This window comes from Cavia porcellus, unplaced genomic scaffold, assembly GCF_034190915.1.
Source record: "Cavia porcellus strain 051 isolate PalLab524CR breed Dunkin Hartley unplaced genomic scaffold, mCavPor4.1 scaffold_10, whole genome shotgun sequence".
NCBI lineage: Eukaryota > Metazoa > Chordata > Mammalia > Rodentia > Caviidae > Cavia > Cavia porcellus.
In genome coordinates, this window is record NW_026947493.1 from 72,397,119 (window position 1) to 72,413,124 (window position 16,006).

Here is a 16,006-nt window from a genome sequence, read left to right on the forward strand (position 1 = left end):
TTCTAATGCCTCTCTACAGTCCCTGAGGTAGAGGTACGTTTATGGTTTTGCAGAAGTAAAATGTAGGCGGGCAGAACAGATGCTTAGAGTCCATGAAACATGACACTCCCTCATCCCAGGGCTGAGTACCACTATTAATCCTGGTCAAATTCCCTCCTATTACTTTATAACAAGGTTCCAAGTTGCTACTGATGAACTGGCATGTACCTCTTTTTTACCTTTAAATTACCTGTAGGTCACAGACTTTTTTTCAATGGTGATATTTTCCTGTAATTTCTGGTGAACTATTGAAGCATTTCAAAAAAAGGAGGGGGGAACATAATAGGAAGTTCTAAAAATTGAATGAGAAATAAATAGAACTAGAAAAATTATTATTACTTTTTCCCCAAAATAATTTGTCATCTTATTACTAATATGATGGAACCATATTTGAGCTACTATAATTCTCATCTTCTTAAAAATAATTTTCAGTGAAGAGTAAGAAGAAACCACGATTGCAAAATGAGTAGTTAGACTTTTGGACACTAAAGACATTAACACTACTACCTTAAAAAAAGGTCTTTTTCATGCGAAAAAAAAAAAAAAGGAACCTTGGGAATGTTTGACATTTAAAAAAATCAGATTTTTTGCTTTTCAGAAATGTTTATGCAGTTAATGTTTTGTTGTTGTTGTTTAGGCAAATTATGTTCAGCAGCCTTGTATATCTTTTGTTTTATGACATATATTCATTTTTCCACTGTAAAGAGCTTATGTATATCTTAAAATATCTATTACATAATTCTTGTTCTTCAGGTACTTTTTTGTGTTAGTGCTTATGGTTATTATTGCTGTTTTGGGTTCTAAAAGGAAATCTTTTAAATTTGTAAGACAGTAGCTTCATAGACATAGAAAGTAACCAGAGTTGAATCTCTGATGTATTAATTTCAATGCTGCATGCAAAATGAAAAGTTTCTAATAAGCAAGAATCTTAGGCTATCAGAACAATCTCCTCTGCTGTGGTATAGTGAACATGATGTACCTGCCCAGTCTTTCTAGAGGGAGATGAGCTCACTACAGAGAGATAACCATCTCTGACTTTTTCTTCTGATTCATCACTGACCTGAACTCCATTTGAACCTTGCTAGACAAAAAACAAGCAGAATTCCTGGCCCAAACTATAAAATATAATTAAGCCCTTTTGAAATGATGTGTAAAAGAACATTGCTGTACCCCCACTTATAACCACTACCACCACCACAACCAATAAAGTTAAATCAAGCACTGCCTGTAATGGATTAAAATAATAAATGTTCCTGGATTTCAGTGTTTGAAGTACTTGAAGAAAACAGGCTCCCAGCAGCCTGGGTAGCTGAATGTAGAAGAGACATTTATTAATGACGAGTTCAAGGATTTGGCCTGTTTAAGATCATTACTTTCTGTTTACCGTGTGTTACACATCTCTTGTGTTTTTACACAGCTCACATGTGTCCACATGCAATAATGAAAAGCTTTTTTTTTCAACAAAAGAATTGTTAATTGTATAAATATGGTTCTCTTGGGGAGTATGAAGTCTTCATAAGATTCTGCTCCCTTCTAATGAGAAATGCAGTGCAGTTATAACAATGTTTCATGTAAATCCACCTCCAAATCTTGTCTCTACTTAAATTAGTCTATTTCTTGCCATGACTTTTAGTTACCAAATTCCAAACTTAATATAGATGTTGGCCTCAGGTTATTAAACATTTTTAAAATTTTGTCTCATTACCCTGGGCTTTGTGTGTCCTGTGTGTGCTACGAGAAATAAATTTTAATGCTTTTTGTTTCTTCTAGTTTTAACAAAGATGTATAAAGAAAAATGTATTTCTCTAACTTTAGTTGCATTTGTTTAAAAACTGATATAAAATTACATATACACATATTAAAGCAGGATGTTTCTTGAGCAGAAGAAAAAGATGCTTTTGAGACAAAAAAAAGTTATCAATTAACATGAAGATAACTCAGTCCTGAATGTTATTGGAGTAATTAAATATTAGAGGTTTTTTTTTTTCCTTAGTACTCTTGCATCCTGCTGACAGGACCCATTAGGTTAGTTTTCAGTGAAATGTACATGTATTGTCATAACCCTAAGCCTGGAACTACTAAAAAAAGCAAAGGTTAGAAGAAATCTCTATGCCCTATTCTGCTGAATTTGTGACAGTGTTTAGTCTTGTCTGTGGTCAGAGCAAATTACTCACTTGTCCACATAAGCCCTGCAGTAATAAGTGACTGAAAACACATCGGAGATGTTCTTGTACACACTGGCCAGTCCCCTGTTGACCTGGACCTGTTGACTGTGTTAGCATAACATACCGAGGCTATATAAGAGGACTGAGGTCAGGAAAAGGAATTTATTTAAAACCCTTTTCCCAGATGGAAAATGAAATTACTAAGAGCTAATAGTACTTTTTATAAAACAATATAATGCTTAATGGAGGCTGACAGAATCTGCATCCCAGCCTGCTACTTACTAACACATTAATTTTGGTAAAAGCTGTTTGACAGTTCATCTCCCAAATGAAAACATGAATAATTCACAGGGCTATTAAGCAGATTAGGTGACAGCATGTGGAGAGTACCTACATAATGCAGAACACTAGTTAGTACTCAGAAAATATTGATCTTTGTGTATCTTCCTTCCCTCTTTCTCTCAACAGAATCATAACATTTGATTGCTAAAGTCAGAGGTCACTTATTTTTGTGTTGTTTTATTTTATTTGTTCGGATTTTCTGTTTGTTTGGTTTTGCTTTTTTGAACCAGGTTCTCCCTACGTAATTCAGGCTGGCCTTGAACATACTGTTTTGCCCAGGCTGGCCTCAGACTCACAGTGATCCTCCTGCTTCTTCCCTCCATAGTGCTGGATGTACAAGCATGCATGCGCCACTGTGCCTGGATAGATCGTTAAATTGTGGACTAAAAATATCTTAGAGGTTATGTTTTTCTTTATCAAGAACTGTTTTTATCCTTTACCCCCATAGATTTATGATCCAAGCATACTGCATTTAGAATTAGATAGCCAACTATACCAACCGGATGTAATTATAACTAAAAATAAAAACTTTTAATTATTCTTTACAATCCTGTCTCAGGCAGACTCATGATATCTGAGCTCTTTGAGATATTAAAGTTAAGTCATGGGCTTCCATTTCTATGTGGGATACCCTAAATGTTAAGGAACCCAGGCCTGAAGCCAGCTGAACTAAGTTTTAACCACTTACAGGTCCAATTATTTAAATACAGGATAGCCAAGAATTGCACGTTTTTTCATTAACTTTTATAAGATAATACAACAGTTTTATCAAATTTGTTGAATAATTTTTCTGTGTAAGGTATAACTTGAAGCATGTAGTATACAATACAATGTGATGATCTGGATAGTAGTATCTAAATTCTTTTTGAACAACACACTTTACACTGTCACGGTGGCCTTTTCTTTTTTCCTTGGTTGCTATAATTTCAATAAAATGTTTAGCCACTAAATATAATGGTGAAGAAATCAACACTGAATGTCCTGGTTGGCATCTTGCTATCCTGTATTTTTCAATTATTCTGTCTGTTAGACATAATCTAAATTATAAATGACTTTTTGAACCCCCTTGTTTTGAAGAGAGAACAGAAGGGTTCTATATTATTTAGTCCAGAAGGTGCATAAATATTTTATATTTTTTCCTTGCTTTTTGATTACAGGATGGTTTGTAAGATGGTTGGCCAACTCTGTCAACACTACTCATAGAATTATACTCTTTGACCATTATTGGAATTTTTTAGTTTCACTTCTTCTTTCAAGATCTGCTATTTCTGTACTATGACTACTTGCCAATAAGACTTTTTTTTTTTTTTTTGTCTTTCCATTTCATAAGACAGACTTTTCCTCTTTGGTAGACTAACGTTTCTCTGTTTTTCTTTTTGTTTCCAAGACCTTTTGGCACTTTTCTTCCTAATTCAGTTTCAGTGTCCCAAATGTGTCCATTTTGTATTGTAAAAGAGTTCTGAGTCACTGAGTTCTGGAAGACTATAAAAATTATATCTATTGTACTCTTACAATAAGAGTTTTTGTAGATAGTAGCACAAAATTATAGATTATTTTTCACAAATAAGATAAACTCAAATCAGTAAAATACCCAGCACTTAATTACATTTCACTAGAAAGAAACATTAAAGGTAAATACAATATTCTAAACTAAAAAGTATTTTAAAAAGCAATAGATATAAAATGAATAACCAGATGTATCTATCTATCTCACGATAACAGTTGACTAGTTGAAATGACACCTGCCCACATGTTGCTCAGAATAGTGAGTACAGAAGTAAACTTGCTGCCCAAGTGACACAGGGTAGATTGTTAAATTGTTACTTTACTGCATTCAGTAAAGAGTGCGGAGGTTGAGTGGCTTGCAACTTTCTGAGGTAGAGCGGCTTTCTCTTGATTTCTGGTCTGTCTGCTCTATCAGTTTCTAAAAGCCTGAGTTACATGGCTGAAGAACAGTTTCTAAACTATCATAGTAAACTGCTAACCAAGTCATGTTGTTTTCAACATTAAGTTTATACCAATTCTTCTGTCCACATGGCTGACTTTTAAAAAAATGTATTTAGCAGCAGCAATTTCTGCCGGTAATTAACCAACTACTGTATCCATCTCAGAAAGTTTTTAGGCATGCATTTGCTATTGTTCTTTCCTTCATAAGAAAATTGTCCTACATTCCCCAATATGCTGCCAAATGTACAGTCTATTTTTTTTAAACACAGTCACATGATCAAATCACGTTTTCTTTTTCCAGTAAATTGACACAACTGTAGAAAAAGTGAACATGATTTCAGGTTGAAGAATAAGGAGGCAAAGCTTATCCTCTATCGCTGTTTGGTATTTCTACCAAATTAAAACGTTTCCAGGATATTAGAGTGTTAAAATATTTCACACAAAATAGATCCAAGAGTAAGTAGCCAATTCAGTAGTCATTTCTCCTCTCATGAGAAATTATCCTTTCTTTATGTTGAAGAAAAAACTTTTTCTGGTTTTGTGTTATTTTGCTATTTATTTCTAGAAATGACCTTTTCATTAGATGAGGGATTCTAGCTTTCACTCATCAGTATCAGAGTTTAGGAGGATACTACAGGCCTGCCTGTGAGAAGGCATTAGGTGCTTTGGAGAAGGGATGAGTGCTAGTAAGTGGGCTGCTGAACCCATTGGGTTCATATCTTATGACCAGGGATTCAAGTTAATTTGTTAGGGAGCACTGACATCCCTTACCACTTAAATGACCATGAAGCTCTCTGTTTTGTTCTGTTCTGTTCCATATGTCAGATTTATCCTATATTTTAATTTACTGAACTAATAGATACTATTTATATCTATATGGACTTATGACAAAGTTAAATATAATTAAGTAATAACAGATCAATTTATGCATTTTAATCATAACCATGCATTTTCATGGTTGCAGCACCTACGTGCCTTCTTTATGTAAAATAATTAATAGAACTATAAAATAATTAATAGAAGGAACTATAGAAATCAAGAAAGATTTATTCTTTGAGGAACTGGTCATGTCTTTATATATCATACTTATAAAGTTGTCTCCATCTCACTTTTTGAGACATTCTATGCTTCTCTTATGCAAATTAGCTTCTGTATGTTTCCAACACATGCTTTCTGATTTTTCTAGTAGCTTAAGATTAGTTCCAGTTGGATTAAAAAAAAATACCTGGATATGCTTCCCTAGCATATGTCATTGTTGAGTACTCTTTCTAATGATATGCAGAAGCTTTAGATTGTATTTTGTTCAGTTAGCATGTAGAAAGTAGGAGTTGACTTAGAATCTGGTGACTTAGATACTGGTGATGTAGAGCTGGCAGTATTTTGTAAATATTTTCCAAAACAGATGGCTTGCTTTTATTAGTCTTATGAGGTATTTTAGAGATCATGAAACTATTTGTTCCTTGAATGAACTAAGTTTTTACACTTAATGAAAATATGTCAGTATGCAAACAAAGTAAGGTTCATTTTTCATGCCAGTTGTTGTTGAAATTACTTCTTAATGTTGTTACACCTCATTTAACTTAATTAAATATTTTCCATTAGTTTGCTAAAACTGAAATTGAAAATATAAACACAGACTTTTAAGAAGTCAATGAAAAATCCAGCAGAAAACCTTTCTGTTGACTGAAAAGAGGTGGAGAGAAGTTATGTTCTCGGTCAAAATGACCTAATCAGACAAGTGCTAAAAAGAGAGGATCCTGGAAGAGAATAAAAAAGATAAGAGGAGAGAAACCAATCAGACTCAAAGATGGTCTACTAATGAGTAGTATTCTATCACTATTAATTTACTCATTTTGGAGAATTACACCCTAGTTCTATATTAGTTGTTAACATGGAAGGAAGCTGAGTTAAAGATATCAACTTTGCCAAAAGCTTAGAGTTTAGTGCAGAATTTGAATTTTTTTTCAAAGCTGACTTGATCATTAATTGAGTAGCTAATAATCTTAATGCTTTCAAGGTGATAATTTTTTTATTTAAAACATCTTTATCCATAAACCTGTGAAAAACTTTTAGTTTCTTCTATTAGTACATGTTTGTAGTACATCATGAATATATTTGTTTTATGTAGTTGGTATACACACATGACACATACTATTGTTTTGTATTTCCTTCTTCTCCCTGTCCATCCCTTAGCCCCTTTCCCATTGAACAAAAGTCTGTCTCCCTATTTCCTGTCTTAAACTTTAACAGCATTCATTTAAGATTTTTCTTTCTGCACATTTTTAGACTTTTAGAAAAGTTTTAAGATGTAAAGGATAGTGTATCAGATATCCTTACCAGTGAGAACCAGATATACTTACCAGTGAGAACAGCATAAACACTTTATTTGCTGTAAGCACAGAGAAAAAATGGAACAAAATGATTAGCCTTTTCCAGTGTTCCATTGTTAAAGACGTACCTTTGTAGTTTTACTTGTAGGCATTTTGTCCAACAGTGCAGTACCACTAGGAGGAAGAGCACTACATATCTTCACTCACTTTCTTTTGCCATTTGTACCAGATTTTAAATGTACAATTATCTTGTGTACATGAACTCTTTAATATTCTGTTGCCTGGGGCTTCTTATGTGTGTTGATATTTAAAGTAAGATTCATTTTATCCTGAGAAAGGTATTTAGTGTGTCTCTTGATTTAAAAAAATGGAAGAAATAAAAGAAAGAATGATCTCCCATAGGCAAGCTTCTTAGAGGGAAAGAAGAATTAATAGCCCTGTCACATTCCCAGAAATTATTCTTTTTGAAATTCATCACTGCTCTGTTATTACAGGTCATCACAGTCTCTTATTATTGGTCACTTACACCAAGATTAAGACCACTTGAACTAACATATGATTTTGTTATGAGATAGCTTTTTAAAAAGGTAGAGGAAATGTTCAAAAGAGCTGATTCTGTTTTAAACTTGAAAGTTCATCCTTGTAGATGAACTGTTTATGGTGCCGCAAATAACCAGATCCTGTTATTAAGAAGCACAGTCACAGTGATGTGCATGCAGTGAGCAAGAAAGACACACAGGGATGAGCTGAGTTGGTCGTGTAAATGAGCTGTGCCTAATATCTTTGTAGTTACATGGCACAAAAGAAAAATATGAGGACAAAAGCAACCAAGCTAGGCACATTTATTACCTGTAGGTTATGTATTTTCTTGATGTCTTTAAGCAATGCCTGTTTCTGTGTCCTCACTGCCCTCATTAGCATATTAGACTTTCAGCATCATGTTTAAATAAGCCCATGGTCAGTGCTGGTAAACTGGAATACAGAGGAAAGTACCAAATATAGATGATTAGAAAAGGAAGAGTAGAGCAGGGAGAGGTGATTGGAGAATGAAAAAGGACCAAAAGAAAAAAATAAACTGCAACTCTATTAAATCCATAATTTGCATAACAGAACTGATAGCTAAAGCAAATAAAAAGAAAACAAAAACATTTATATGGTAACAAAGAGAACAACATGGTCATCTTTTTCTGCAGTTCTTGTACTCAGCAGTCCATACTATAAATGTTATTGGTTACTTTTTCTCCCCTGTTGCTTACTGAAATTTCAGAACTTGAGAAAATCTGCTGTGAAAGAAAATTTTGAATTATTTATATTTGCATCCAGTATACATTAGATAATGAGTGAATAGTTGAGTAATACATGCATATATAAATATCAAATTGATCCATAGTGTCCAAATTCCTTCTAGACAGAAACTTAGTAGAATTATTTTTAAAAATTAGGCCTGGTTATAGACGGTCTGTCTACAAAAGAAATTATTACTAAATCTATGAGAATAGAGAAGTTCACTGAAATGGAAAATGGGGGAAGTGGCAGACAGTGGGTTACCCTTCAGAATCCTATTGTTAGAAGCTATGTATTGGTCAGGGCACTTAGGGATCTAAAATGGATTAAGCAGTGTCCTGGAGATGAAAAACTTCAGATCAGTCCTGTACCTGGTGAAATGGTGGAATCTGTTAGATTTCTCCGTTCTGTGTTACTGTGCTTCAGCCTCAGGCACCATTGGTTTCCAGTGCCTTCTTTTTCTTATTTTAAGACTGAAAAGCAAGAAGGGTCACTTTCCCAAAAGTAGTATTATGCCCCATTTATTTTTGATGTATCTCATTCTTATATCTGAACCAAGGCAAATTCCAGTGACTATCAAGAAAATCTACTAAACACAGCAACTTCCTAGTCCAGAAAAATCAGTCATTGGATTCTGCTACCACTAGGAATATGGCAGAAATTGAGTCTGAGTGTGCCTCAATTGCTGAGTCTATATCTTAGGCACATTCTGCCTTCGTCCCCACTCCTCAGTGTTAGGTGGGTCTGGCCCACTTTCTTCTTGTCATTGGCTCCTAAAGACTTGACTGACCATTGACTTCCTAATTCTGGGCCATTTTCCTGATGTTTCAGTTTCTACTATTATAGTTTGAGCATCCATGTTAAAGGCTTGGTCTGATGAGAAGTACTGTGGAGTATTAAAAGGTGGGGCCTTGTAGGACCCCAGTCTTTCTTTCTTGGGAAGCCCAGATATCCCATTGTGTTTGCTTAAGCCAAACAAAAAAAATTTTTTTGTATGATAGGAAGGAAATGTTCATGATTTCGTGGTGCATAGATTTGCACAAAATCTCTGAACATTTCTGTATGTGTTTTTGTGATAATTCAAGTTGAGACGTTATTATTCATCTTCTCTTAAAACAGTCAGTAAATACTGACTGGGAGTTAAGAAGAGCCTTCCATCAACTCTACTTAAGTTCTTCTTTGAGAGGAGATACGCAGCTTTCTGAGCATCCATAAATCATAGTGATTTCATTCTAGTACTAGATTTTTTGACAAAACTTCATATACTAATTTAGATAGTACCTCACTATTTTATTTCTATAGAGCTAAGATTTTATCTTATGATTCTAGATATTCTTGTACAAATAAAACTGCTGAACATGTGAAAGATAATCTCATTCTTTGATGTGCAGCAGACAAATTGTTGTCAAATCCATTTTTAAAGAAACTTCCAGAAAGAATTATCATTTTTTTCTATTAATAGTATTTTCTTTGATAATTAATTACCTATCTTTATCTCCCTGAAGTTGTCCCTTATGTCTGTCTTAGTTCTCTTGCTTTAATTTTGACCACTCACTCCATCTGATGTTTTCGAGTAACTGAGAAACAAACATATCAGAAGGGGATAGACAGCAGGTTTTTCACAGTCACAGAAATTAAAAATAGACTAGAAACTTCCCTGTGGTGTTGAATTAGAACCAGAAGTATCAGTATGAACTCGGACTTTTTAGTATAAGTACAGAAGAATAGACACAAAAACTAATAGAGATGTGTGTGTATACATTGGTTAGTACATTGGTTAGTATACACTTCTTAGTATTCTCTGCAGAGAGGCCTAGAATCAGTGATCCTCTAGTAACAATGATCATACCTACCAGCCAGAATTTGGTTTCTAGATAGCATTTGGGACAAAAAACATCCAAAACTTCACTGAAAAATGACTGATGCCTAAGTAAGATGGAGAAAATAAAAGGTGAGCTTGAAATATATTGTGGCCAGGAACTAAAGAGGGTCTTAAATAATGATGAAGGGTATTCAAAGAACATAAGAACCAACCTTAATGAGCTCCCAGTAGCCAAAGCTGGTTCAATTTAAGCATCAAAGAAATGGTAATATTGGATTACAACTTATAAATATTCAGGATTTCATACTAATGTAAATAAGCAAACTAGTAAATGATGTAGAGGAGACAATTCTGGATAAAGGAAATGGCAAACCAGCAGTGTCACACATCATAATAATAATCATTACAGGTGAGTCCCATTGAGGAAGCTAACATTAGCAGAAAAAGATGATGTTTGCTGAAACTTCAGTAATCACTCCCTCCCCCATGCAATATTTATTTGCAAAAGGGAAAATAGTAACTCTAATGTGACAAAATCTACTTTAGCTATGTGACCCAAAAGTCAATATTACCAGTAATAAAATAGCACTATCATATATGTCAGTAGGATGCACTAAGAACATCACTTTATGTAGGATTCTTGCCAAAAGTCTGTAACATGCTTCTCATGAGAAAACATCAGATAAACCCAAATTGGCAGATGCTCTGCAAAATAGTTGGTTTGGACTATACAAAATTCTTAACGTTGTAGAACAAAAAAACTAAAGAGCCATTGCATATTAAAAACTAAAGAGATTTGACACCTAAATTAAATAGGAATCCTAGGTTGCATGATGGACCAGAGAAAGGATATTTATGAGGGAAATGGCAAGTTTTAAATGGTATCTGTAGATTACCTGATCACTTTATTATTTTACTATGAATTCACTGATTTCAATGTTTGTACTCCATTACATGGTTGGATTAGGCTGTCTGGGAATTCTGTATTTCTGCAATATTTGTATGGGTCTAAAATTATTACAAAATAAAATTTTTTTAAAAGATGATTTGGAATGAGTGGCTTTTAAGGTCTCTTCCATCCAGTCCTATTATTCTGTCCTTTATAGTAATGCAAAGTGAAGAATGTCAAAGATTTCAGCATTTTTAATTCCTATCTGCCAATTAAACACACTGAGTTGGCTGAAAGTAGGATTACATTCTAAACTGTGAGTTCAGGTCAGTGGAGCAGATCCTGAATAGCTACACCGTACTCAAAACTTCACTGAGCAAGATGGCCCTTACCTGTAGAATGCTGACTCTGTTAGAGATTGAAGATAATGTAGTTATCTCTGTGAGTTACTTAAATTAGTATAGTCTTTGTTCCTTGATGATTTAAAATAATGAAATTAGGGGAAAGATGGCATTGGGCAAAATGAAATAAAAATAAGCCACGCATGGCAGCTCACACTTGCAGGCCTAGTACCAGGGGAAGCTTAGGCAGGAGGATGGCAAATTCAAGCCAGCTTAGGCAACTTAGCAAGACTGTGTCCCAAAATAAAAATTATAAAAAGGGCTGGGAATATAATACAGTAATTAAAAAGGTCTGGGTCAATGTTAAGACACTTGGTTCACTACCCAGTATCAGAAGAAAGGAGGGACAGACATTCACCCAGACCTTTGAGGTCTCTTCCTGACATAGAAGAGACCTCAAAAAAATCCAAGTCTGGATTTCAGTCTGGGTTCCTGAAAAATAATGATCACCATTAAATCTGCTAACCAATTTAGATGGCCTTTGAGTTTAAACACATTGTGTTTCAAGGGTAAGTTGAATATTTACAGTAAGATTACTGTGAAATAACCATGTACGTCAGTATAGAGAATAGGAAGATGCATGTATTTGAGGGTAGAGGACGTTGTAATTCTAACAGTCCCTTGATGCCCAGTTTCAAGATGATTATACTGCATTAAATCCACACTTTATAATCCTGCCGTGACAGTTTCTAGATGATAAATTGAATATTTAGCAAATATTTACTGTTGAGAAGTTAGGAAATGTAATATAGTTGTCAGAAAGTTATAACTTAGGTTGTAAATCTCATTAATAAAGTTGGATTTTAACTCTTAAGTATTTTTTAATCTCTTTTATTTTCTGAGTTCTTTAAGTAAAATGTAGATTTTAATCAAATTATTCTATAAATGAAATAGAAATTCAGTGGCACATTATATTTAATGAAATAAATGTAAGAAATTGATTTCAACCATGATTATTATTTAAACAAAGGTTTAATGCTAATGCATTTATAATTATGATACTTTTGATGGAGAATTAGAAGTTGTGTGTGTATCTTGTTACTTCAGTAGAAACTTCCAATATATCTGAAGTTTTCAAATTTTCAAAGAATTAAAGTCAATGTGGGTACTGTACTTTGAAACATGTGTATACTGTGGGCTTAAGGTGTTTTTTAATCTTTCATCTTTTTAAAGGATCAAATAGCATTAGAAAAATAAACCTGGAGCATTACAAACATGGTCTGGTGAAATTCAATATTCACAGTGACAATTTAGAATATGAGCTCCTTGAGAGGAAAGTGAACTTACCACTCTAACTTTGCATCTAAACATCTTAAAGTGTGCTGTTGGTTTTATGAAAAGGTTTTGATCCGCACTCCTACTTTAAGTTCAAAAGAAAACCTACATTTTTAAGTATATTCTTTTTCTGGGTGTATTTACTTTGAACTATAACATATAGTTTTTCTCATAAATCTAACCTGCCACTATCTGTTTTTAAGACTTTGTAAACTTCAAGTGGTTATGATGTGTGAAGTTTGGATTAAACTAAATTTTTTAGAAAACACATGTTACATATTTTGATTGTTTTGAATTTTAACATGGACTAGTTAAAAGGCTGAGTGTCTAGCAAAGTAATATAGTATATTCTATTGCTGTAAGAAATCACAGAAAATTGCCCTTTCCCATCATGTTAACTACAGACAAATGAAGCAGCTGTTCTTATTCTTAATGTAGTTTCTGAAAAACTTGCCTAATTTAATGAAAATGTCTCTACTCATAAAACAGAGTGCTCACACATGGAAAATGTCATAACGTTTTGGCAAATGGTGTTTTGTTAGAAATGTGAATGAGGTATACCTGCTTCATAACTAGAATTATACGTAATTGTATCAAACTGAGGTAGAAAGCAAACTGACGAGTCTGACAAAGAGTGAATTGACACTCTATAAAAACATAAATAGTTCTTTCCCAAATGTTTTTTCAAGAATAATTGTAATATATAGTTATTGCTATTTATTTTTAGGCATAATTCTTGGATCATCATTTTTACTCGGCATAGATGATTTTCTCCTTAAAACAAGTCTGAAAGAAAGAAGTCGGATTTTGGTAGGGCCATTTTGCAGTACTGCCAATCTGGAAGCTAAATGGTGTAAACACAGCGGCAATCCAACCCCGGAGCAATCCCTACCAAAAGTGTCCATCGATCTAAGAGGTGGTCTGCTACAGGTCTGTGGGGGTTAACCCTATTTTCCCATTAGCTTTTCTTTCTTAACTCTTTCATGACGTTTTAAGTCTCTGTGTGTTAAAAGATATATATCTGTCAGATTGTTATCTTTGTAAATTTTTAAGTTTTATTGAAGTATAGTTTTTTTTAATTTTATTTAAAGAAAGACTAAATAAAACAGAAAATAGGTAGAAATAATACATACGTTCAGAGAAAAAATAAAGTGTAAAAAATCACTAGTTGATGTTTACATATTATCGTTTTACAAATAGTTGTTCAAGATACAAAAATGGAACATGTAAAGTGAAAATTTAAAGTGAGACTGCAAACAGTTCTGTTCAACTGTCCAACAAAAACTTAGTAACATGGTTGTCAATCCTATATACTTAAACATACATGCAGTTATCCATATCTTCATTTATGTTTAGATTAAACAAACTAAAGCAGGTTAAAATCATTCTGAAGGAAGAATATTAATATTGCTGGATTTCACATCATGACACTCCATGATCAGCCCTGGGTACTATAGTGTCTTTTTTTAAAATTTAATTTAAAGAAAGCCTAAACAAAACAGAAAATGGGTAGAAATAATACATAATTTCAAAGAAAAAAATAAACAGTAAGAAATCACTAGTTAATGATTCCAGATTATCTTCTTACAAATAGTTATTCAAGATACTAAAGTGGAGCATATAAAGTGGGGATTCAAACAGTGAAATTGCAACCAGTTCTGTTCAACTATTCAACAAAAACTTAGAAATATGATTATCTATCTTATACACTTAAACATGCATGCAGTTATCCATATCTTCAATTATGTTGAGATTGAATAACCCAAGCAGGCTAATATCCCTCTAAACAAAAAATAATACTGTTGCTGGATGTCACATTATGACACTCCAGGATCAGCACTGGGTACTTTACTGTCTCTTTTTCTTCAAAGTATCTGTTCATTTCATCATGTGTCATAAGATCAGTTCTCATAAACTGTTTATAGATTCTACACATGCATGAGTGTTAACATGTATTTCTATTCTTTCTATATTGGAGAAACGACAAAACAAGGCAAAACAAAACATACTCCTATAAACACATAACGAAATGAAATAAACATATAAGACCGTTGTACAAGGAGTTCTACCATGGTTCCTGTGTTGTCTCTTGTTATCTCCAATAGAATTGGCTATATTATCAGACATAATATAATTGAATATATCAGTACATAACAGTATTAATAAAAACACAATTTTGTATGTAGTATAGAACTTCAAAAACTAGCAGTTATCAAACCAGAATGTGTATCGTAGAGTCTTGTCATCTTCAGAGTAGTTGCCAATACTCTCAGACTTGATACTATCAATCATAACAGTTTTGAATAAAATCCTCTCTGCCTCATTTCTGTTATGCTGTTTTTTGCCATCAGTTGTCTGCTTATCTTCTTCATTCTGTTTTCTGCTCCATTCATTGAGGCCTCTCTGCCACTGTTCCTGGAATCCTAGTACTTTTCTCTCTCTCTAGAATGCCCTGCAGTGTTCTCTGTAGAGTTGGATTGGTGGTTGCAAATTTCCCAAGTTCCTCTTTGTCTTGGAAGCATCTTGTTTCTCCATTAATTTGTAGAGACAGTTTAGCAGGGTATATCAATCTGAGCTGGAGGTTATTTTCTTACAGGGCTTGGAATATTTTGCTCCAGGCTCTTCTTGACTTGATGGTTTGTGTTGAGAAGTCTGCCATTTTTCTGATGGGCCTTCCTTTATAGGTGACCTGTTTCTTGTCTCTAACAGCTTTTAATATTCTGTTCTTATATTGAATTTCTGGCATCTTGATTATTATATGCTTGGGTGTAGCTCTGTTTTGGTTGTAGGTGGCTGCAGTTCTGTATGCCTCATATGTCAGAATATCATTTCCTTTTCCTATGTTTGGGAAGTTTCCCTTAATTATTTCTCTGAATAACCTTTGTAGTTCCTTTGTTTGTACCCCAGCTTCTTCATTCACATTCTTTATTCTCAAGTTGTAGATCGCTTTGTCATCTTCTAGCCTTTGTGTTGTTGCTTCTTGTTTCCTTGTTATTTTTAAAAAGTTTTCCCTTTCATACTCCCACGTTACAAAATTGTCCTCCAGTTTGGATAATCTATCCTTAGTTTCTTTCAAGCTGATTTCCATCTTTCCATAGAGTTTTTAATTTCCTGGTGATCTCTTTGAATCTGCTTCATGTATTCTTTATTTTTTTATATTTTCATCAAATGGTTCTCTCTTTTGTTTGAGTTTCTCCCTTCTTCCATCTGTGTCTGCATAGACTCAGGGGTACTTAGTATCTCTTTTATTAATCTTCTTATATCTTGCTTTATTTGGCTAAATATTTCACTTTTGAACTCATCTATGAGATCCCGAATATATCTCTTTATGTCCACTGGCACTGTGTCTGATATTGCATATTTGCTGTTCTCATTCTCCTTTGTATTTACCTGTCCTTGGTCAATGTTCTCAGGTTGGCCCCTGGGGACTTTTTGTTGTTGCTTCCTCTTCCTATCTTTTTGCTTCTTCCAGGAGGCCCCAGTTTCTTTCTTTGTTGGTTACAATTCTTTTG

General features: G+C 33.7%; 1 protein-coding gene across 7 annotated transcripts in view; it reads left to right on the forward strand.

The window, feature by feature from the left end:
* The window catches only part of Vps13b (vacuolar protein sorting 13 homolog B), a 683,809-nt gene that overhangs the window by 511,574 nt on the left and 156,229 nt on the right, over positions 1-16,006 (forward strand). For all 7 annotated transcript variants that reach the window (XM_063257835.1, XM_013143877.3, XM_003479878.5 and 4 more), the window contains one exon: positions 13,222-13,424. In XM_063257835.1, the coding sequence (XP_063113905.1) occupies positions 13,222-13,424 (203 nt within the window). The remainder of the gene's footprint in view (positions 1-13,221; positions 13,425-16,006) is intronic.